We start from the raw sequence: 24,186 nt of genomic DNA on the forward strand, positions 1-24,186 counted from the left end.
GCCACCTGGAATTAATTGCTGCATAAGGGATGGGACAGGGGCCACGCTTCGGGTATTCCCTCCCCCGCCCCACCCCATGGGTATCCTATGATCCCAGCGCCGTATTTTGAAAATGTCCTTCCTTTCTTCGCTGTCCTGCAACACCAACTTGTCACGCACACCAGGTGTGTGAGTCTGTCCACATGTGCGGGTCTGTCTCTGGATTTCCATTCTGTATCGCTGGCCTTCTGCTTTTGTCCTAATACCACACTGTCCTAATTCCCATTCTCTCTCAAGCCCACCTAGAACAGGGCTTTGTCTCCGATTGTTCCACCAGGATTGCTCTAAGGGGATCAGCAACACCCTGCCCAGCCAACGCCAGTGTTCACCTTACTTGCCCTCTCAGCAGCAGGTGACATCCGTGGTCCTTCTCCTGGCACAGTGTCTTCCAGGTCACCACACTGTTGGTTTTCCTGCTGCCACACCTCATGCTCCTTCACCGCCTCCCTTGTCCTGCCATTGCCTCTCCCTCTCCAGCCTGGTAATGTCAACCCCCCTCAGGGCCCAGACCTCTGCTTTTACTTCTTTGGGGATCTCATTCAGCATGCTAATGCCATTTAAACCCCAAATTTATATTCCTAACTAGACTTTGTTCACAAACTCCAGACCCCTATACCCAGCTGCCTCCCCTAACTTCTCTCCATTTGAAGAATTTGAAACTAACATATCCAAGCAGGATGACTCATCTTTCCCCCCCAGATCTGTTCCACATCTTCCCTTTACTTTCTCAGCTGACGGCACCTCCATCCTTCCACTTGCTCAGGCACATTCTTAGCAGCTTCCTTCCCCCTCTCTTTCTCTCATAACAGCACGTCCAGTTCATTAGGAAATCTTGCTGGGTTTACCTTCAAATGCGTACAGCCCAAATCCAAACGCTGCACCCTACCTCCAAGCTGTCCCCCCGTCAGACCCTCCGTAGGGACAAAGGCACAGCACCAATCGCCTTGGAACAAGGTAAAAATTCCAGGGAGATTTCTGCAATCACCTTCGCACTGGGTCTTCCCTTTCCAACCCCTCTCTCTGTAGTCTGGTTTTCGTTTTGGTTTTAAACAACAGCCAGAGGGATCCTTTGGAGACACAGGCAGATCTCATCACCCTCTGCTCCAGACCTGCGATGGCTCCCACTTCACCCGGAGTAGAGGCCGACGTGCTTACCGGGACCTGCAAGGCCCAGCCTGCTGTGACTCGCTGCGTCTCCCCTGGTGGACTCGGATGGGGCCGCGGGCCTCGCGGGTGCTCTGCGCGCACTGCCAGGCCGGGGCCACTGCCCCCGAGTACCTGCAAGGAGAACTTGCCACCCCTTCAAGGCCGGGCGTCGGCTTTGAGATGAAGCTCGTCTTGACCATGAAACCTGAACCTGCCCTCCCTCTACCTTCTGTACTTTACTCCTTTTGTCCACTACACTGACCGCGCGCACACGTACTATTTACATCGCTTATCTGTTTACTGGTCACTCTTTTCCCCCCTAGAGTGTCTGGAGGGGATCTTTTCCCGATTTTTCTGTTCTTTGTCCCAAGCACAGGGCCGGTGACGTGTACTGCTGGCCCTGTCCCCTGGCCCTCCTGCAGCTCCAGGGCCCTGGAGCCGGGGCCTGCGAGGAACTGGGTGGTGGAGCTTCTGCTGGTAGCTCCGCCCTAGGAGACCTGCGGTGCAGGTGGACGTGGGGCTGGGGGACGTGCGGCACCCTGTGCGGAAGGGGGCCTGCATGCCTGCTCTCGTCTGTCACCCCTGTGACAGGTGACAAGTTAACTTCTCTTCTTTCCCTCCCTCCCTTTTTTTTTTTTTTTTTAAGATTCCAGCCATTTATTTGAGAGAAAGAGAGAGAGCACAAGCAGGCAGAGAGGCAGGCAGAGGAAGAAGGAGCAGCAGACCCCCTCCCTTGGGGCAGAGAGCCCCACATGGGGCTCGATCCCAGGACCCCAGGATCCCAGGAGCATGACCCCAGCAGAAGGCAGATGCTTAACCGACTGAGCCACGCAGGCCCCGGCCCCTGGGTCTTCCTTTCTCTGTCTCCCTCTCACACCAACCCTCTGTGCATGAAACTGCGAGTGCCATTTACTTCAGACTCCAGAGAGGGCATCTCATAAGTTTCCAGCACTTTCCACACTTACCAGATTAAGCCTGATATCCCAGACTACAGCCCGGGGATTTCATTTCCAGTCCTTTATTCTAGCTCGCTTATGTGGGGCGTTGGCAGGCAGGTACTCTGTTCAATCAGGTTATGAGCACCCTAGGATCAAATGCAAAATAAACTTTACAAATCATACGGAGTGGAATGAAGGCAGGCTTTTTTTTTTTTTTTAAGATTTTTTTTCTCCAAAAATTTCCTTTTTAACACACATTCAAAATGCTACTCAAAACTCAATTTTTAATATTACCAAACCCAAGCTCCTATCTGAAATGTGCTGCTCCTGACATGTCACTCCTGACATTTAGTGAGATACCCTGTCATTAAGTCAGCAGACTTGAAAGATGTGGGGGCTTTCAGTGTATAAAGAAATAATGCTGTGAATCATAACACTACAGTTTCATCTCCAATTCTCAAAAGCATTTTGCTGAAAATCACATTAATCCTTATAATTTCCATGATAATAGGCCTACAACAGTGTTTTGTGTGTAGAGGGTAGGGTGAGTGGGGCAAGGGCTCCTTGAGACGGTGGGAAAAGGAGTAACTGCAGAGTTCTGAACCAGGAGGGGCTTGTGGGGCATTCCGACACTTGGGCAACCCCCAAGACACTTGGAAGGGGGGTGCCTCGCCTCCCTTCAGCTGGGACACCCCTCCTGGGGCTCCCCCTTCTATGTGTATGTTGTCACAGTAGGAGGAGAAATTTGGAAAGCGATGTACAGCACAGCCAGTGACTGAAAGTCCTAAGAATGTGGCAGAGAATCAAGAAATTAAAAAGCTGGAGAGAAATTAAGACAACACTATTAATTATACTGGAATATTATTTTAAAAGCTGGAGAAACTTTGGATGTGATGATAAAGTAAGTAGACTGATTTTGCAAAGATATAGATGCAGACTAATACATAGAAATGAAGGAGGCTATAGTTATCCCAGTATGATTATTGGACGTCTCGAACGCAATTTGATCACAATTTTTAAAGTCTCTCATTGAATTTTAGTCACATGCCTAATTCTTGATCAAAATGTCTACCAGCAAATTTGATTACCCTCCCCATTCATCTGCATAATCTCCTGGGCAACTTTTCGTAGTCAAAACCAAAAATTAATCTTCCCTCCAAGGATGATCATAGGTGGCAGCACGATTGTTCAGGGTATCTCAGAGGTTCCTCAGTTTTAACCAGAGGTCCAAAGACTTTCTCTAAATACAGGTACTATGTATTTTGAATTCCAACTTTGGAGAGACAATTTTCCACGGAGAGCTCATGTTTCTGCATACCTTGTGAGCCGAGGCACAGACCTTTTGTTCCAGGCTTTTAATGTTGATGGAGGAAACTCGCTTCGAAGACAGAGTATCTCCCTCTTGGACAGCTTTACTTGTATACCCTTTAAAGACTAGATCCAGAGCTAGAAATTCCTCAGCTGTGATGCAAGCCTATTCCATGTACAGCATCTGGGCTGTTCTGCGTAGCTCCCACAGAGCTTGGGAGACAAGAAGAGCAGATGGGGAACATGAAGCTCACGCAGCCTGTGGTGCCTCTGACCCGGGACTCCCCTGTCTTTGGCTAACACCCATGACACGGTGGCAGGTTAACTTGTCAGCCTGCACACAGCCTCAGTCTCGGACCCTCCCTAGTTCTTGATACCAATCACTCCGCAAATTTAAATTTTACAGAATAAAATGATTTTTTTTGTCCTAACTTCCTACCTCAAGCAAACGATCTAATACAATTCCAGCACAACGAATAAATATGGACTGTCTTCTGGAGTTTGTTGCAAAGGGATCTAGTATTTCCAGCCAGAAAACTGAGAAGTAAATATAATGTATTAAAGGATACGTGTAAGAAAGACAAAGGTTAGATAGGGCTAAAAAAAAAAAAAGGAGTAAAGGGGAAGAAAGTAATTCTAGAGGGTGGAAATAGAAATAAATTACAAAGCGTGTCTTTTTGTTTCATCCCACAGGCTAAATCATTCGTTACTAATGAAAATTATAGCCCTATCGCCCTCTACCGGAACCAGGCTGGAAACTGCAGGGAAATAGTTTTGAAGTTGATCTTTATGAAAACTGCTCACATCTCTGTTATTTATTGTTACCGTTTTCCAGATTATTATTTTTTTCGTTTTCCAGATTTTTAAAGCATAAACCTCAGATGTTCAGAAAGATAAAACAACACAGCTTCCTTTGCATATGCAGCCTGACAGGTTAATGCTGAACAACCTAGTGCCGAAAAGAGTAGACAATCCTCCCCACACTCACCTTTAATTTGTGGCAGCCAGATCACAGGGACCACTAACAGCATAGCCTTTGCTGGACATCCCAGCAGGTAGTCCCCAGCGCCTCTGCCTCTACCTACCCCACTTCCACTTCGTGGACGAGATCCGCTCAGAACTCGTCCCTCATCTATTAACCCCATCATGAAACAGACTCAGTTCCATCTTAATAAGTATCACTGCTCCTGGGGCCTACAGTAGGGCTCTTCCAACAGAGTAACATCACACTGTGAATTCAAATGGTGAGTGCCAAAGGTCCAAACCTTCATTTTAAAGGTCACCCTATCTATACCTAAAAGCAACATATCCAAATGTTTCGATCATGCACTGAAATCAGAAAAAGTTATAATGCACCAATAAATGTATTTATTTATGAATTATAGAAGTGTACAATTGTACAATATATTATGTACATTATAAAACACACAAAAATAGAAATTTAAAAGGATGAGAGTAAATACAAATAACCATTTTAACATTTTCCCAACGGACTGATTATCTGGATACCCCAGGGATTTAACACACCCCTACCTGAAACCACAGTCCTAAAGCATGCCAATGATTGCTGTATTTGGATTTTTAGCTCAGGTTACAGAAAAATGTATGATATCACAGCTTTTTAAAGTTTTGCAAAATAGCCCTAGTATCTAGTTTTACTGTGTGAAGATGTTAAGATGCTAACTTATGACATATTTGGCCTAATCACAGCTAGTGTGAAATGTTACTTTATGGCTCACTAATAGCGGTTTCATTTTAAGGCAAACTAAGTAGGGAATTTCACAGAGTTAAGAATCTGGAGAGGAAAAAGTGCTTTATAGAAATACTTAAACGAAAGGATGAGGATTTGCCTATGAAAAAAATAAAGAGCCAATAGCTAGCATCTGAAAAAAAATAATTCCTCTGCCTACAGTAGAAAACTTAAAAAAAAAAAAAAACCATTGCAAACAATGGCCATTAGCTAACACAAATGGATTAGAATGGATTGCTGCACATCCGCCTGTCCTAATACCGGTGAGTCCTTAAGAACAGGAATTCTTTTATTTCTATAGCCCCAGTATCCAATCATAAGCCCAGGCACACAGAAACTCAGTGAATATATGATGAATGATGAACAACTGCTCAAAAAGTATGTAGAGTACTGAATTACATTTGAAATAATTGTTGCTAAAAAACACTCCAGCATCTGGTTTTGATTTGTTGAAGCAAGTAACTAGATGAACGTCATGGTCAATGACACACTCAGAGAGCTTCATTACTTTCTTCAACATCCTCCCACTCCCTTTCCCATCATTCCTTTGGCATCCCCCAATTCCTACTGCTTGCACCCAAGGTCTGAGCTTCCCACCATGGAGTGGAGTGCAGTGGAGTCGTACAGCCGGACAGTCTTGTCCTTCTCCACCCCTTACCTTAGTGCAAGCGAGGAGAAATAAGAGTACTGTTCTATACAGAGAATCTTTTTCAAAGTGCTCCTTAATTAAAAAAAAATATTCATGAAAGCTTAAACATTTTTAGAAAGGACATGAAAATCTGACTTTTGAAATCAAGATACACACATGACAAAACACTGTGGGGCCTCCATCAAGTTTTATAACACTAAAATTTACAACTGCGAGACTTTCAGTTGTGGTCTCCTCATGACTTCTTTTAATAGGTACCTCATCAATTTAAAGAGATTAAAATATTACACAATTTAAGTAACTTAATTTCATAAATAACCAGTCTCATTTTGTGTACACATGCTGAATGTTTTCATCTATACGTTCATTTATTCTGCTGACAAAATGTCAAGTTTCTTGATGAAAACAGAACTGAAATTACACTGTTTCCATTACATTAAATGCAAACCAGGGTTAGTTATCAAATCTTGATCAAGAGAAGGGATATGGAGTTCAGAGATTTGCTGGAGATGGGAACCATATGAAAGCTTAGTTCTTTCACTATCGCAATATGGAAGGAGTTTTTTTTTACCTAAAGTACTTATTAAAGGATAATGTACTTAACGTGGTTGGGAAGTACATATGTATCACACAAAGGACAAAGGAAAACAGACTGGTGGGATTTTCTAAGGTCAAAATGATGTTTTTTAAGCACTGTGGTGAGTTACTGAGTTGCAAAATCATCCTCTCTGGAGGTTTAAAACACAGAAAGCCAGTTGTTTGGATGAATCAAGTCTCAGACAAAATAGCTACTAGAATAGAAATACTTTTCTTGAAAATTATCTTTTAAGAAAACCAGGACATGTGCACATTAAACCTTGTTTGGTTTGCTCACATGTTTTCTCAAATCCCTCCTTTTGCTTGTTGCTACAGGCTGGGCTCACTCCCTTTTATCGCACTTCGGTGACCAGCAGCTGTCTCACCGGACACTGGAGCTTCCAGAAAAACCTGACTCAAAATTGAACCCACCCACCGTCTACTTGTAAAATGAAAACAAATCCTCAGTGGCACTACTGCCTGCCAAGGAAAGGTCTCATTAACATCTTTAAAAAGAAAAACAGGTGATGGAATTTCCAATGAAATTGCTTTGAGTATACTGTTGAAATTAGATCCTAAATTTAGAACCAGAAAAACCATTCGTGTTTTTGGTAATTTTCAAATTTTATTTCCAACTACCACAGTAACAAAATACCAGTGATAATTCTGCATGGAAAGTGGCAACCTTTTAAATCAATAAGGTCACAAATTAGTATTCCAACAGTCCTTTGGCCTATGGAGATTTTGATAGGAGAGGATTATTACAATCAGTCCTATTATATTATAGACATATGCTTCCTCAGTATATAGTAATAAAAATATTCATCTTACCTCAATGATTCATCATGTATACATTCCTACTCTTTATAAGCACTATCTTTCTGGGTTGCAATGTGTGAGGGGGAAATTCCTCCCACGCATGGGTTTTTCTATACCATACAGAAACAGCAGTCACTTCAGCAGTAATGTACATTATTAATTTTTTAGTTGAAAAATAAGAGTGAATTATCCTATTATATCCTTTCTCTGGAAGTAAAAAGACACACACCATTACAAACGTAAAATGAGTCAAACTTCTATTTTATTGACAGGAGTCCAAAATGAATACAAAAGAATGCCTCCTTTGCATGTTATGTATTTTTTTCCTTAAAAGGCTTCTGAGTCAGGTAGATTTTAAAAGCTAAGAATGTACTTCAGCTTTTATAGTGAACCTTTTAAAAAAGGTTTAATAACATGAGTCACCAACATCAGAGAACACATGGTCCCACAATCATTTTTAGACCTATAGCTTATAAAAAGAATTAGATCCTGCACTGATCTGCTAAATAGAGGCTTAAAAATGTTTTAAGCCATTAAAAGCCATTTTTATAATCCGTCTGATGACTCTGGGCAATTAAGAAAAGGAACATCCTCAAATGTAGCCCTCTATATTATGTGGAATGTGATAGAATGTCAACTTATGATCAAGACAGGTAAAAATAAAAATTTCAAAGCTAAAAAAAAAAAAAAAAAAATTTCAAAGCTATGAATGGAACTGATATAAATAGTCTTGTATCACTGCAAAATGTCAATAAATGAATGGCAGAGCTTATCAAAAGATTAAAACTTGATCAGATGTTACTTAAAACGTGTGGTGTTTATCATACTTCAATGTTTGCTGAAAACTAAAGCTAAACAAAGAAAAATTGCTCACTTATAGATTGGTTTTTATGTACCTTTACTTTTACTGGGACCATAAACTGATCAGATAATACATAGCCCACACTTCTGGACAGTTATAACAAAGGGTTTATTATCATTTGCCCATGAAATAAATGCACCATCCCATACTTGAAAGGCTTTAACAAGCCTTAAGTGTTTTTCAGACTGTACCAAGGCATCACCACTGCCTAGTTATATTATGCACCCATTTCTAGTAAAGCACTAACACCTCCCTCAACATCAGTTCTGCACTGTTTCCGGTTTATTATACACTTCCAAAACAGCAAACATTTGCAAATACTGTGGTCCGTTCATAGTACTGCTTAGTCATCATCTTCCTCCTCTTCTTCCTCCTCCTCAAAGCTATCTTCAAAGCCTTCGCTGTCCTCCTGGTCTTCATCCCCCTCTATTGCTGTATCCCACTGTGGGTGATTTTCTGGTACAGGCTTAGCCTCATGAACTTCCAACTATAAAGAATTGAACGCAGACATCAGAAATTTTGGGAGGAAAAATGGAAGAAATATCTGATATAAAGAAAAGGTTTTCTTTGACCAGAGCAATTATAAGAAATAGATTTTATGGTTAACTCTAAATTTAACAAATTTATTATAATAGATATTTATAATCTGTTAACAGACAAATATGGTTAAATTTCTAATACAGTTTGACATTTTAATTCTATAGAGGCTATACTATTTATCCTATACAATGAAAGATTAATCACTGTGATTCTTCAGCAAGAACACAGAATTATGTCTTCATAAGTCTTTTTTTTTTTTTTTTAAAGATTTTATTTATTTATTCATGAGAGACAGAGAGAGGCAGAGACACAGGCAGAGGGAGAAGCAGGCTTCATGTAGGGAGCCCGATGCGGGACCAATCCCATGACTCGATCCTGGGACTCCAGGATTACACCGTGGGCCGGAGGCAGGCGCTAAACCACTGAGCCACCCAGGGATCCCCGTCTTCATAAGTCTTAATAAGAATTAAGAATTATGTCTTAACAAGTCTGCTGAGGGAAGAAAAACCCAACTATGACTTTCAAAACGGTATTTTGCAGGCTCCATACTCATCACGTAATATTCTATAGACAATAAGAAAAAAATATAGCACTCTCATGGGAAAAAACAGGTATGCCTTTACCAGTTCCCTTTACTTTGGGACTCCAGGGTAGCCCCGGTGGCACAGCGGTTTAGCGCCACCTGCAGCCCAGGGTGTGATCCTGGAGACCCTGGATTGAGTCCCACATCAGGCTCTCTGTATGGTGCCTGCTTCTCCCTCTGCCTGTGTCTCTGCCTCTCTCTGTCTCTATGAATTAATAAATAAAATCTTAAAAAAAAAATACTTTGGGACTCTAGCACACAGTGGAACAATACTTCAGCACAACATTTACACAACAATGCCTTTTATAAAAACCACAAATGAAGCTGGTAAACACTGACAGGAATGTGCTTTAAGTGATACTTATACAAAGTGTATACCTTGATAAAAACAAATTAATTTCAGAAATCAACATTCCAACAGAATCTGTGGGAAAATACATCTGCTTTTCTATTAAAAAAAACCCCAAAATACAGAACTCAGCTGATGAGGTCTTAGAAAGTTAACAGTATGTAACACATTAAGACTACACTTAAGTAATTTATACTTAACAATCTAAATCATTTTAGTAATTTATATTCTAGGTTCTAAAGCATTATACTACTTTAACTCAACAAATTAAGTTTATTATTGAAAGAGCAGACCATCAAGTATATCACATACAAAGTATGAGAAGACATCTTTTTCCCTCTCTTACTCTACATGTCAGAACTAGAAATGCTTTCATAGTATGTTAAACACTTATTCAAATAGGCAACCATATTTATTGAAGTCACTATTCTTACCTTCAAGGGTTTAATTTGATCCAAACCCATATAGGAGTCTGATCTCAGAAACACTGTATATTGATAATTCCCAGGCTTGCCTGGTGCAGGAAACTTCAGTTCTACCTAGAAGAAAAAAATAGCACTTAAAAATCTGTATTTTTGAGAAATGGAAAAAACATCATCTATATCTTTTATTATATTCTTTAATAATAAACTAGTTAATATGTTTCCCTGAGTTCTATGAGCCATTTTATTAGCAAATTATCAGACCCAAGGAGGGGGTCATGGGAACCCCAATTCATATCCAGTTGGTGAGAAATACAGGTGACAACTTCAGACTTGCAACTGACATGTGAAGTACTTGGTGGGGAGGCAGTTTTGTGGAACTGAGCCCTTAACCTGGGGGATGTGATGCTAATTCCAGCTAAAGAGTGCCAGCATTAAGCTGGAGGACATTGCTGGTGTGACAAAGAATTGCTTGGTGTGGGGATAAACCCATACACCTCATCAGTCTCAAAAGTGTTTTGAGTATGATACTAGTGTAAATGAAAAACACACAGAAGTGAGTTTTTCCTTTACAAATGCCCAATGTGGAAAATATTGAATGATTTTACTCATATGTGGAACCTAAAAAAGAAATAAATGAATAAATAAAAAACAGAATTTGACCTATAAATACAGAGAAGAAACTGATGGTTGCCAGAGAGAATGGTGAGGTGACTAGCAAAATGGGTGAAGAGGAATGGGAGATACAGGCTTCCAGTTATGGAATTAATAAGTCATAAACAAGAGGCACAACATAGAAAATATAGTCAATAATATTATAATAGCATTGTATGGTGACAGGCAGTAGCTATACTCATTGTGAACATAATTTAACATATAGAGAAGCTGAATCACTGTTATATACCTGAAACTAATGTAACATTGTATGTCAACTATACTCAAATAAAATAATTTTTTTAAAACATGCCCAGTGCTGGGGTGCCTACGTGGCTCAGTCGGTTAAGTATGTGCCTTTGGCTCAGGTCATGATCCCAGGATCCTATAATCGAGCCAGTCGGACTCCCTGCTCAGTGAGGAGTCTGCTTCTCCTTCGCCCTCTGCCACTCCTCCTGGCTTGTGCTCTCCTGCTCTTGCTCCTGCTCTCTCTTAAATAAAAAAGAAAAAAAAAACCCATGCCCAGCACCTTAAAAGATCAAGAATATATTTATTACCTATTAAATCATAAACTTCATATACAGTTACAAACTCTTAAAAATTTCAATTCCAGGGAAAGGATGGCAGGGGAGCAGGAGGACTCTAGGCTCACATCATCCCATGAATACAACTAGGTAACTATCAAATCATCCTAAATACCCCAGAACTTGACCTGAAGACTGGTGGAAAAAAAAAAACGCCACAGCTAAGGGCAGAGAAGAAGCCATGCTGAAGAAGGTAGGAAGTATGGAGACACAGTTTGGGAGAAATGGATCATGGGCACTGTGGTAGGGAGGGAGCCACAGCTGTGGAGAATGGCAAGAGACAAACTAATACACAGGGGAGTGCACATGGAAAAGGAAATCTCATAGCAAAGGCCTTGGAAAACAAGAGTGCCCAAATTTCATGAGTTCTTGCAACTAGCAGGGCTTAAAGCCTGGAGTTTTAAAGGTCAGCATGCTTGGCTCTGGGAGAGCTCAGAGGGCATTGGGGCTGCTCTTAGAGAAAAGGCAGGGCAAACAGACCATGGACATACAGCATGGAAACAGTGACCTGAAAAATAATGGGGCACACAGTGGGGAGGGCATGCACTCACTTCAGAGGGCATCAGAGAGAGATGGTGTTCACGGAGAGTCCTCTGGCTGGGGCCATTACCCTCCCCTACCCCTCGCCTCAGACAGGAAGCAGCAAAGTACCAATACTCACTACCTAACTTGCTCACATGAAGCCCCCCAACACCTATGTTCCAGCAGAACCACCCCTTCCAGTCATACTTGCCTCAGTCCCAGCACAATGGGCCCTAAGTTTGGCAGGGCCTCAGTTCCCATGGAGGTGGCAACAAGACTCGTTTTACAAGCAGAGCAAAACAGAACCTAGTTAAAACATGCCACATTCAGGGGACCAAACACTGCCTACCAACAAGCAAAGGGACCATCTGTAGACTAACGGCCTGAAGGATAAAGCAGCCAAAACACAAAACCAAAGCCCACAAAGCACACACTGGAGACATTCTCTGAAGCACCAGGCCCTTGGAAACAGGGGACACTACACTACAGAATACTACAGGACCTCCCCTAAATAAAGCCATTACTCTCAAGAACAGAAGACATAGCTGACTTTCCTACACAAAGAGGCACAGAGACTTAGACAAAATGAGAAATCTCTCCCAAATTAAAAGAACAAAGGCCACAGCAAGAGATCTAAGCAAAACAAATATAAGTAACATGCCTGATAGAGAACCTAAAGCAATAATCATAAGGATACTCACTGGGCTTGAGTAAAGAGTAGAGGACATCGAGACCATTAACACAGCAGAAAATGAATAACAATAGTAGAGATAAAGAGCTCAATGAACAAAATAAGAAACACCTGATGGAGTGAATGGCAGGCTGGAAGAAGCTGAGGAATGAATTAATGATCCGTAAGACAGAGTAATGGAAAGTAAATCAAGCTGAACAAAGGAAAAAGAATTATGCAAAAAACAAGAATAAAAGTAAGGAACTCAGAGACTGCATCAAGCATAGTAACATTCATATGATAGGATCTCAGAAGAAGAGAGAGACAAGGGAACAGAGGCTTTATTTGAAGAAATAATAGGGGAAAACTTCCCTAATCTAGGAAAGGAAACAGATATCCAATCCAGATCCAGGAAGTATAGAGAACCCTCAACAAAATCAACAAAAGCAGATCCACACCAAGACGGATTATTATTAAAATGGCAATATAAGGTGATAAAGGAAAAAAATATTAAAAGCAACATGAAAAAGACAATTACATACAAAGGAAATCCCATAAGGTTATCAGCAAATGTTCCAGCAGAAACTTTCCAAGCCAACAGGAGTAGCATGATATCATGCTTGGAAAGTTATTTAAAATGCTTAATAAGGAAAAACCTGCAGCCAAGAATACTCTATCCAGCAAAGCTATCTATCATTCAGAATAGAAGGAGAGAGAGTTTCCTAGACAAAAATAAGGGGGTTCACGACCACTAAACCAGCCCTGCAAGAAATATTTACAGGGGACTCTCTGAGTGGAAAGGAAAGACCAAACATGACACTATGAAGGTAGAATATATAAAAGCAGCAAAACTAAATAGTTCTGTAAAAAAAATCAGTCAAGAAACTCACAAAATTAAAAGGATATAAAATATATATCTAAAACATGGGGAGGAGTAAAGAATGGGTTCAAACTTAACCATCAACTTAATATAGGCTGCTATATGCAGAGATTTATATACAAACCTAATGGTAAACACTAATCAAAAATCAATACTAAATATGCAAAGAATAAAGAGAGAAATCCAAACATACACTAAAGAAAACCAACAAACCACAAAAAGACAAGGATCGGAGAAAATTTTCAGAAACAACCATAATACAAGTAATAAAATGGCAATAAATACGTATCTATCAATAATTACTCTGAATGTAAATTAACTAAATGACCCAATCAAGACACAGATGGATATGGATAAAAAAATAAGACTCCTCTACATGCTGACTATAAGAGACTCATTTCAGATTGAAAGACACCTGCGGATTGAAAGTGAGGGGATGGAGAAGCATTTATCATGCAAATAGATGTCAAAAGAGAGCTACAGTAGCAATATTTATATAGGACAAAAAAGAGTTTAAAACAAAGACTATAACAGGAGACAAAAAAGGACACTACATAATAGTAAAAGGGACAATCCAACAAGATGATGTAACAATTGTAAATATTTATGCTCCCACCATGGAAGTAACCAAATATATAAACCAGTTAATAAAAAAACATCAATGAATTAATAAAAAATTACACAATAACTATAGGGGACTTCAATACCCCACTTATATCAATAGATAGATAATCTAAACAGAAAATCAACAAGGAAATCAAGGCTTTAAATGACACACTGGACCAGATGGATTTAACAGATATATTCAGAACATTCCACCCTAAACAGCAGAATACATATTCTTTTCAAGTGCATGTGGAACATTCCCCAGAAAAGATTACATGTTAGGTCACAAAACAAGTCTCAACAAATTCATACCCTGCATCTTTTTTGACCATAACACTATGAAACTAGAAATAACCCACAAGAAAAAATCTGGAAAGACCACAACCACATGGAGGTTAAATAATCTGCTACGAAACAATGAATGTATCAACCAGGAAATAAAAGAAACAAATGAAAACACAATAACTCAAAACCTTTGAGAGGCAGCAAAAGCAGTTATGAGAGAGAAGTTTATAGCAATACAGGCCTACCTCAAGAAGCAAGAAAATTCTCAAATAAACAATCAAACTTTGCACCTAAAGGAGGCAGAAAAAGAGTGGCAAACAAAACCTAAAACCGGCAGAAGGAAGGAAACAATAAAGATTGGAGCAGAAATTAATGATCTAGAAACTAAAGAAAACAATACAACAGACCAATGAAGGCAAAAGTTGGTTCTTTAAAAAAAAAAAAAGGAAAGGGAAAAAAAAAATCAATAAAACTGATAAACCTCTACCCAGAGTTATCAAGAAAGAGAAAAGACCCAAATAAAATCACAAATTAGAGAGGAAAAATCACCACCACCACAAAAATACAATTTTAAGAGATTATTATGGAAAACTATATGCCAACAAAATTGGACAACCTAGAAGAAATGGATACATTTCTAGAAACATATAACCTACCAAAACTAAAACAGCAATAGAAAACTTGAAAAGACTGATAACCAGCAAAGAAATTTAATCAGTAATCAAGAAACTCCCAAAAAAACAAAACTCTGGGACCAGATGGCTTCACAGGTGAATTCTACACCATCTAAAGAAGAGTTAATACCTTCTCCAACTATTCCAAAAAATAGAAAAGGAAGGAAAACTTCCAAATTCATTCTATGAGGCCAGCATTACCCTCATACCAAAACCAGATATATTACGAAAGAAAGAAAGAAAGAAAGAAAGAAAGAAAGAAAGAAAGAAAGAAAGAAAGAAGAAAGAAAGAAAGAAAGAAAGAAAGAAAGAGAAAGAAAGAAAGAAAGAGAAAGAAAGAAAGAAAGAAAGAAAGAAAGAAAGAAAGAAAGAAAGAAAGAAAGAAAGAGAGAGAACTACAGGCCATTATCTCTGATAAGAATAGATGCAAAAATCTTCAAGAAAATACTAGCAAAACAAATCCAACAATACATTAAAAGAATCATTCACCATGATCAACTGGGATTTATTCTTGGGTTGTAAGATTGGTTCAATATATACAAATCAATGTGATACAGCACATCAATAAGAGAAAGAATAAGAACCTTATGATCATTCCAATAGACACAGAAAAAGCATCTGACAAAGTACAACATTCATTCGTGATTAAAAACCCTCAATAAGAGGCACTTGGGTGGCTCAGTTGGTTAAGCATCCAACTTTTGATCTCAGTTCAAGGTCATGAGTTCAAGCCCCACATTGACCTCTGTGCTGGGTGTGAAGCCTACTTAAAAAAAAAAAATTAAAAATAAAAAAAGAGCCCTCAATGAAGTAGGTGTAGAGGGAGCATACTTCAGTGTAATAAAGGCCATCCTCGTATGCAAAACCAAAGTGCTAGCATCATCCTTAATGGTGTAAAACTGAGAGCCCTTCCCTTAAGGTCAGGAACAAGACAAGGACGTCCACTCTCAATACTTTTATTCAACAGAATACTGTAAGTCCTAACTACAGCAACCAGACAACAGAAAGGTATCCAAGTCGGTAAGAAAGAAAGAAATCTTTCAGTATGTGCAGATAACATGATACTAGATATAGAAAACCTGAAAGGCTCCACCAAAAAACTGCTAGAACTGATAAAGTCACAGGCTACAAAATCAATGTACAGAAATTTGTTGTGTTTCTATACACCGAAAATGAAGCAGCAGAAAGAGAAATAAGAAATCAATCCCATTCACAGCTATACCAAAAATAGTAAGGTACCTAGGAATAAATCTAACCAAAGAGGTTTACTCCTCTACTCTGAAAACTATACAATACTAATGAAAGAAACTGAAGAAGTCACAAAGAAATGGAAAGACATTCCAGGCTCATGGGTTGGAAGAACATATATTGTTAAAATATCTCTACTACCCAAAGCAATCTATATTCAATGGAATCCCTACCAAAATACCAACAGTATTTTTCCAGAACCAGAACAAATAATTCTAAAATTTATATGGAACCACAAAAGACCCCGACTAGCCAAAATAATATTGAAAAAGGAAAGCAAAGGTGGAGGCATTACAATCCCAGAGTTCAAGTTATATTACAAAGTTGATCAAAACAACTTTATATTACAAAGTGATCAAAACAGTATGGTACTGGCACAAAAACAGACACACAGATTAATGGAACAGAATAGAAAATTTGGAAATAAACCCAAAATTATATGGTCAATTAATCTTCAACAAAGCAGGAAAGAATATCTAGTGGGAAAAAGTCTCTTCAACAAACAGTGCTGAGAAAAAAGGACAGCAACATGCAAAAGAAAGAATCTAGACCACCTTCTTATTCTTACATCATACATAAAAATAAATTCAAAATGGATTAAAGGCCTAAATGTGAGACTTGAAACCATAAATATCCTAGAAGACAGGGAGTATCTTCTTTGACATTGCCCAGAGAAACTTTTTTTCTTGTCTCCTGAGGTAAGGGAAACAAAAGCAAAAATAAACTACTGGGACTTCATCAAAATAAAAATCCTGTGCAATAAAGGAAACAATCAATAAAACTAAAAGGCATCCTATGGAATAGGAGAAGATATTGGCAAATAATATATCTGATAAAGGGTTAGCATCCAATGGGGCACATGGGTGGTTAATCAGTTAAGTGTCCAAGTCTCGATTCTGGTTCAGGTCATGATCTCAGGGTCATGGGACTGAGCCCTGTGACAGGTTCCTCACTCAGCTGGGAGTTTGCTTCTCTCCCTCTTCCTCTGCCCCTCTCCTGCTTACACATGTGCACGTTCTCTCTCTCAAATAAATCTTTAAAAAAAAAAAGTGTTAGTATCCAGTATATGAAGAACTTATAATTCTCAACACCCAAAACCCAAAAAAATCCAATTAAAAATGGGCGGAAGACATGAACAGATATTTCTTCAAAGAAGACATATGGATGGCCAACAGACACATGAAAAGATGCTCAGCATGACTTATCAGGGACACAGAGGTCAAAACTAAAATGAGATATCACCTCACACCTGTCAGAATGGCTAAAGCCAAAAACATAAGAAACAACTGGTGTTGACAAGGATGTGAAGAAAACAGAACCCTCCTGCACTTTGGTAGGAATACAAACTGGTGCAGCCACTGTGAAAAACCCAAAAAGGTTCTTCAAAAAGTTAAAAATAGAAGTACCCTATGATTTAGCAATAGCAGTGCTAGGTATTTACCCCAAAACACAAAAACACTAATTCAGGGGCACCTGGGTGGTTCAGTTGGTTAAGCGTCTGACTCCTGGTTTCAGCTCAAATCATGGTCGTAGGGTCATCAGATCAAGCCCCATGTTGGGCTCCGTGCTCAGCAGGAAGTCTGCTTGAGATTCTCTCTCCCACTCCTGTGCCCCTCCCCCTGCTCTCTAAAATAAATAAATCTTAAGAAAAAAAAAAACAAAACACTAACTCAAGGAGATACATGCATCCCTATATTTATAGCAGCCTTATTTACAATAGGCAAATTATGGAAGCAGATCAAACATCCACCAACTGATGGATGACCTTAGATGTGGTATATACAAACAATGGACTATTAGCCATAAAAAAAGAATGAAATCTTGCCATTTGCAATGAAAAGCTAGAGAGTATAATGCTAAGTGAACTAAGTCAAACACTGTAAGATTTCACTCATATGTGAAATTTAAGGAACAAAACAAATGAGCAAAGGAGATAAAGAAAAAAAAGAGAGAGAGAGAGAGAAACAAAGAAACAGACTCTCAACTATAGAGAACCAAGGGTTACCAGAGGGGAGGTGAGCAGGGAATGGGTGAAAATGGTGATGGGGATTAAGAAGTGCAATTGTGATGAGCACCAGATGATTAAAGAAAAAGTTTCAATTCCACTTAAAGGAAGGATAAATTATTAAGATGGCATTTTGATGTTCTGGTGATCTGCCTCCAATCTCCAAAATTTAGATTTTTGTAGGTAAGATTACTAAAACAAACTAGAAAAAACAAACTAGAAAATTCATGGAAATATCATTTTTAAAAAATTAATCTCACAGTTTGACCTAAGTACACCACAAAACCCAGAAATTATAAAAGAAGAAATCTAATCACATTATCAAAAATACACCAAGTAAATGAATAAATATTTGTATTTTTGCTTGGTAAAAACAACCATAATAGTAAAACAAATTGGGGAGAATATTTGCAAAAAATATCACAACGGGATATAATATTTAAAACAAGAATTCCTCCAAACAACTGAAACATCAATAACCCAACAAAAATGAAAAATAGTCACAGACACACAAAAAAGTACAATTCAAATACACTGAAAGATGTTCAGTTTCACTCTTAAGAGAGATACAAAACTGACATTACGAGAATAATTAGCATAGTAAAAAGTGATTCAGGCAAGAATCATCAATGTATAATAAAATGAATGGGTAAAAGACTATTAGAGAACAAGATATTAACATAGTGCCCAAGTATTACCCCAAAGATTAGAGGAAAAAAATATGTTCTAGAGTAGAGAGAAGCCTTAATTAAATGTTCAACCATGGCATGTGGGGCAAACTGATATAATGTGCCCCAATGCAACCAACTAAGATTATATCACTTATGTAGTATTTTTGCCAAAAATATTTAAGATGAATATAATCACGAGTAATCAATGAGACAAATTAAAACTGAGGGATATTCTACAAAATATTTTGCCTGGACTTTTCAAAAATGATGGCATGAAAAATTTAAAAACAAAAATGCCAAAAAGAGTTCTAGAATAAAGAGGAATGAGAACCAAATGCAATGTATGATCCTTGAGTTTAAAAGCAAAACAAGAAGCACCTGGGTGGCTCAGTGGTTGAGTGTCTACCTTTGGCTCAGGTCATGATCCCAGGGTTCTGGGGTTGAGTCCTACATCAGGCTCTCCATAGGGAGCCTGCTTCTCCCTCTGCATATGTCTCTGCCTCTCTCTCTGTGTCTTTCATGAATAAATAAAATCTTTAAAAATAAATAAAAATTGTAACATATGTTAGTGAAATATTTAAGGAAATCTGAATATGGATTGCATTATTAGATGAACACCATATCAATGCTAACTCTCCTAAATATAGTAATTTTATTGTGCTTATGCAGGAGATGGCCCTTGTTCTTATGAGATACGTGTCAAATATTTAGGGTTATAATTTTATGATGTTATAGATATCATGTAGAGAAAAATATTAAACTATCTTAAATATAAGAGAAAATGTTAATTCATCAGTGTAGATGAAGGATCTTATGATGGAGCTCATGATCGTGTGCTTGCAACATTTCTATAGGCTTGAAACTTTTTAAAATAAAAGATCAGAAGGAAAAAATAACACTAAGATGCCATTTTCACCTTTCTGATCAGCAGTGACACTCAAAATGTCTGACACATTGAGAAATAAAGGGCATTCTTAAACATTCATTCTCCTTATGGAGAAATAAATATCTAGCATACATCTAACAAAACTACAGTGTATACACAGCCTCTGATTCACTAATTCTACCTCAATGAATTAATCCTGTATGTTTATACAAGAGCAAAATGACATATGAACTTATTTACTGAAGCAAAAGAAGTAATTTTTAAGTCTATTAAATGGTAGAGTGCTACATAAAAAATAAACCACTCAAAAGAGTATTATGCAGCTGCAAAAACAAATGAGGAAGGTTTTTCTGTAGTTAACTTGGAACAAATTCCAAGTTATATCACTGAGAGAAAAAGGGAAGGTGTATGCTATTTATATGCAATACTGGAGAAAATATGCATATGTATTTGCTCATAATTTACATACAGTATCACATGAAGAATACATAAAAATTTGATAATATTGATGGCCTCTAGGAAAGGAAATGGGTGACTGAGAGACAGGGATGTTTCAGTGGGTGCGCTTTTGTATATCTTCTGAAATATTAACTAGAGGAATATATTATCTATTCAAAAATAAGTAAAACTTAAATTAAAAAAAAATAGAACTGCTCTATCCAAGAAATACCCTTACTTTAGCTCTAGGTGTCAAATAAACAAAAACAAACTATTCATGTATTTACTACTCGCTTATAAAGTTGGAAAAATACTTTTTGGATTAAAAATCAACATCATAGAACTATCTTGATATTCAAAAAAAAACCTTGCTCTTGTCTACCAAGTCCAGGCAGAAAGAATCTTCTTTCTAGAAAAGTAGCATGAAGAAAACAAGAAAACAGAAAGGAGTTCCCAAGGACAAAATATGTTCATCGCAATGATGTATTAGTGATGTCATCAACAATGAATAATGCCACATATTTAAAAATTCCACTCTAAAAACTTAATTACCATTTTTTTCAAAAGATTTGTAAATTTATTTATTCATGAGAGACAAAGAGAGAGAGGCAGAGACATAGGCAGAGGAAGAAGCAAACTCCCTGCTAGGAGCCCGATGTGTGGGACTTGATCCCAGGACCCTGGGGTCACAACCTGAGCCAAAGGTAGACACTCAACCACTGAGCCACCCAGGTGTCCCTAATTACCAGTTATTAACTTTGTTTTTAAGACCAAAGACATTTATCTTAGCACTAATCCAATGAAGGTAAAAATCATAAATTTTTGTAAAATATAATTAAATTCTGGACAACAAAACAAAAAGCATATATTCTTAGACATTAACAGTGAAAACTCCCAAAAATAAGTTGAAAACAAGTTTTTAGGACTGATCAAGTTGCCTGCCTTTAACAATACTGTATAAATTTCCAATCAGCTACCAGCCCAAAAAAAGACGCAGAGAAAAGTTATAAAATGTGTCTTAACAAAAAAAACAATAAGCAAAATATGATAAACTGATTTCTAAAACAGACTTTATGAAGCAGCATGATGGTGAGACACCATACATTTGTAAAAACGGAAATAATGTTGTTGGATAATTACCTCTTCTGTATCTTTTAGTGTACACACATGATATGGCATAGATATTAATGTCTGTTCCTTCCTATCTGCAATATAAAGCCACCACCATTCTTGTTTTTCCTGCAAAGAAAAAAAAAGAGTGTGTGTTATCAGAAAGAATTAGATAATTGTTTTGCCTTGTCTTCTTTTAGAGGCATTGTTCTGGTTTTATCATTAAAGTATTTCTAGCACAGATACAGTGCCTGGTACAAAATATTCAATATTTACTGAATGAATAAATCGTTCTTAACCATTTGTAGATCTATTGTCCAAAAGAATTCTGTATGTAATTTTGGGGTCTTAAATGGCCCCTTAAAGAAATCCTAATGATGGGCCTCTGTATTAAAAACCCCTGTACTAATCTTAAATAAAAGATAGTCTAAAAAATAAAACATTATAAGCTACTACAATAACATCTAACAAATAATCTTAGTAATCTTACCTAGTAATAAGCAAAAGCCAGAAAGTAGGAGTGGAAGGGACTCGGGCAACCAAATCAGAAATCATTGAAACTTACTACTCATAAGAAAGCATCTCAGATTCCACTCCACATGATTTTAGAAGTATAGTATTTCTAGTTGTACCTCATAAAAGATTAGGAATAGAAAAAGAGCTCAGTAAAGAAATTGTCAAAATGCAGGAAGAACTGCAATGACAACTGGAAGAACTGAAAAGAGATAGAAGAGCTTTTTTTATAAAGCCCCCAAAACAGAAGCCCAAGTAGTCTGGAAGCACCAAATTTCAGTGTGATCAGTGAGCATGGCTGTACAGGACACATCAGTAACTATTAAGTCATATCTTGGTATCTACTGCTTAAGAACTGATCAGGGAAGATAGCTTTCTAAAACGGCTTTTTTGGGGCTAAAAAAGGAAAAGGTCTTTTTAAGCCAAATCACTTGCACTTTCTATTTTATTTTAACCACAAGACATTAAAATTTGATCATCTTTCTAAGAATGCTACACTAAGGTCAACTAAAAAAAAACTCTTGTAAACTACAAAGAACTACAACAACATTAATAAGCAGAATAAATAAATCACAAGTACAAATAAATCACAATTTAAGTTAAGCAACTTCTGCTTAACCCAAGATGGATTACCACAATAGGTGTATGTATGCATGTTTGTCTATATGTGTCTTGTACACACAAAGCAGGTAAAGACATAATGGACTCAAAGTGGGCCAGAGTCTGAGTCACAACTACTCAACTCTGCCAATGGTAACATGAAAAGAATGAGTGTGACTGTGCCCCAATAAAACTTCATTCAAAAAACAGGTAAGGAGGCAGACTTGTCTGCAGGCTGCGGTTTGCTGATGCCTGTTTAAAAGCCACACAGACTGTTTCATTTCTCTAAACCTCGCTTTTCTTCTCTGTTAAATGATTGAGTGTCTACCTCAGGCTGTGTTATGAAGATGAACGGAGATAATACAAGCAAAAGATATGTTGGAATGTCTAACATATTGAGTGTGATAAATGAAAATCATGATTGTTAATGAAATAAGGTAGACACATCGATCATTTAAGTGGTTCTGGCAGTTCACTGTCAAAAATCTCATTACCAGAACATATACATAATGTAAGCAGCACAGGGATATGCTCAAGAATGTGCAATTCTTCTTTATCTCTCCACCAAAAGAATGCCTTTCCCTCTTCTCTCCCAGATTATTTGATTAAAATGAGATTCATTCAAGAATATTTATTAAGAAACTGGTGAATATCAATCCATAGCAACGTACCTGTGCCTAAACTCTTTGATGCACATGGTGGAAGTGGAAAAGATGTTCTAGCATGAGCTATTTGCACCTTCAACACAACAGTTTTTCTGTTATGTGAGAATCCTTCCATTCTTAACACATTAAGTATAATGAATGAGTTTCAGTAACATATAGGTCAATTACAATCATAAAGCTTCAAGCAATTTAAGCGGGTAGTCTGGTTGTTAGGATAGTTCGGTAGGTACACGGGAAGGTAGGTAAATGTTAGGAAAATCCTAACTAAATTTATCTAATAAATGGTACATTGAGATGTTTACAGTGTAGTTGTAACTTAAGTTAGAAAAAAGCGTTTTCAAGGTTAACATGTTCTAAGGCAGTGAATGGATGTTTTGCTTATTAACTAAGCATAGACTAAAATGAACTATTAAAAGGGTACAAATTATACAGCTTATAATATCCCATGGCACTTTTAAAACCAATCAATGAGTGGATCTACTTGCTTGATTTCGGGAGCCCTGGGGCTGGCAAGCTACCACCGCAATGGGCAAAGTGCCTTTACCAGATGGGCTAAAGCTCAGGACATGCCAGAAGATCAGCGAGCGTATTAACATGGAATCCTAGGCTGACTTCTTTCCAAGTCAAAACAACAGTCTGTGCAGAGCCATTCATTTATTATTAGGAAAGCCAAATTACTTGGGAATTTGCCTTCAGCAGCCCCCAGCAACTCTGGATTGACATTCTAAAGCAGAAAGCAGATTTATACATGAAATCACCTGCCAAACATGAGTGCTGAGCAGAAGGTTCTATGGCAAAGCTCAGAGGCAGTCTGTGGAGCAGCATCACTGAACTAAGAGGCAACCAGTTCTTGACCCCTGGCCATAGACAGAGTCATGGCAAAAGCAAAACGTCATGCAAATCCCAAATTCATTTGAAAGACAAAAAACTCAAGGAGATCGAAAGTTGAGCAGGCCACAGCCACAAACTAAACAAGGACAAGAGAACAAACATCACTGATCTGTCCTGAACTTGGGGTTCAGTCACTCTCAACTCCTACTTGAACTTAGCTGGTCCCACAGCCATGGACTGGGGAAATTACTAAGGCCAGAGCAAGTGTAGTGGCTCCAGGTGGCCAGTATAGGACCATCAGAGAAAACCCATGGGAAAAATTTAAGCACTTTTAAAATCCTTTTTAAAATTTGATAGAAGTGA

The 24,186-nt window shown here is 38.2% G+C and overlaps 1 protein-coding gene across 1 annotated transcript in view; it reads right to left on the reverse strand.

Moving 5' to 3' along the window:
- Positions 1 to 7,011: 7,011 nt before the first annotated feature.
- SEC63 (SEC63 homolog, protein translocation regulator) overlaps positions 7,012 to 24,186 on the reverse strand; it is a 74,452-nt gene continuing 57,277 nt past the window's right edge. The window contains exons 19-21 of the mRNA XM_038554873.1: positions 21,245 to 21,343; positions 9,994 to 10,098; positions 7,012 to 8,574 (exon numbers count right to left, since the gene is read on the reverse strand). Coding sequence (XP_038410801.1) covers positions 8,431 to 8,574; positions 9,994 to 10,098; positions 21,245 to 21,343 — 348 coding nt within the window. The 3' untranslated portion in view covers positions 7,012 to 8,430. The remainder of the gene's footprint in view (positions 8,575 to 9,993; positions 10,099 to 21,244; positions 21,344 to 24,186) is intronic.

This window comes from Canis lupus, chromosome 12 (genome assembly GCF_011100685.1).
Source record: "Canis lupus familiaris isolate Mischka breed German Shepherd chromosome 12, alternate assembly UU_Cfam_GSD_1.0, whole genome shotgun sequence".
Classification (NCBI taxonomy): domain Eukaryota; kingdom Metazoa; phylum Chordata; class Mammalia; order Carnivora; family Canidae; genus Canis; species Canis lupus.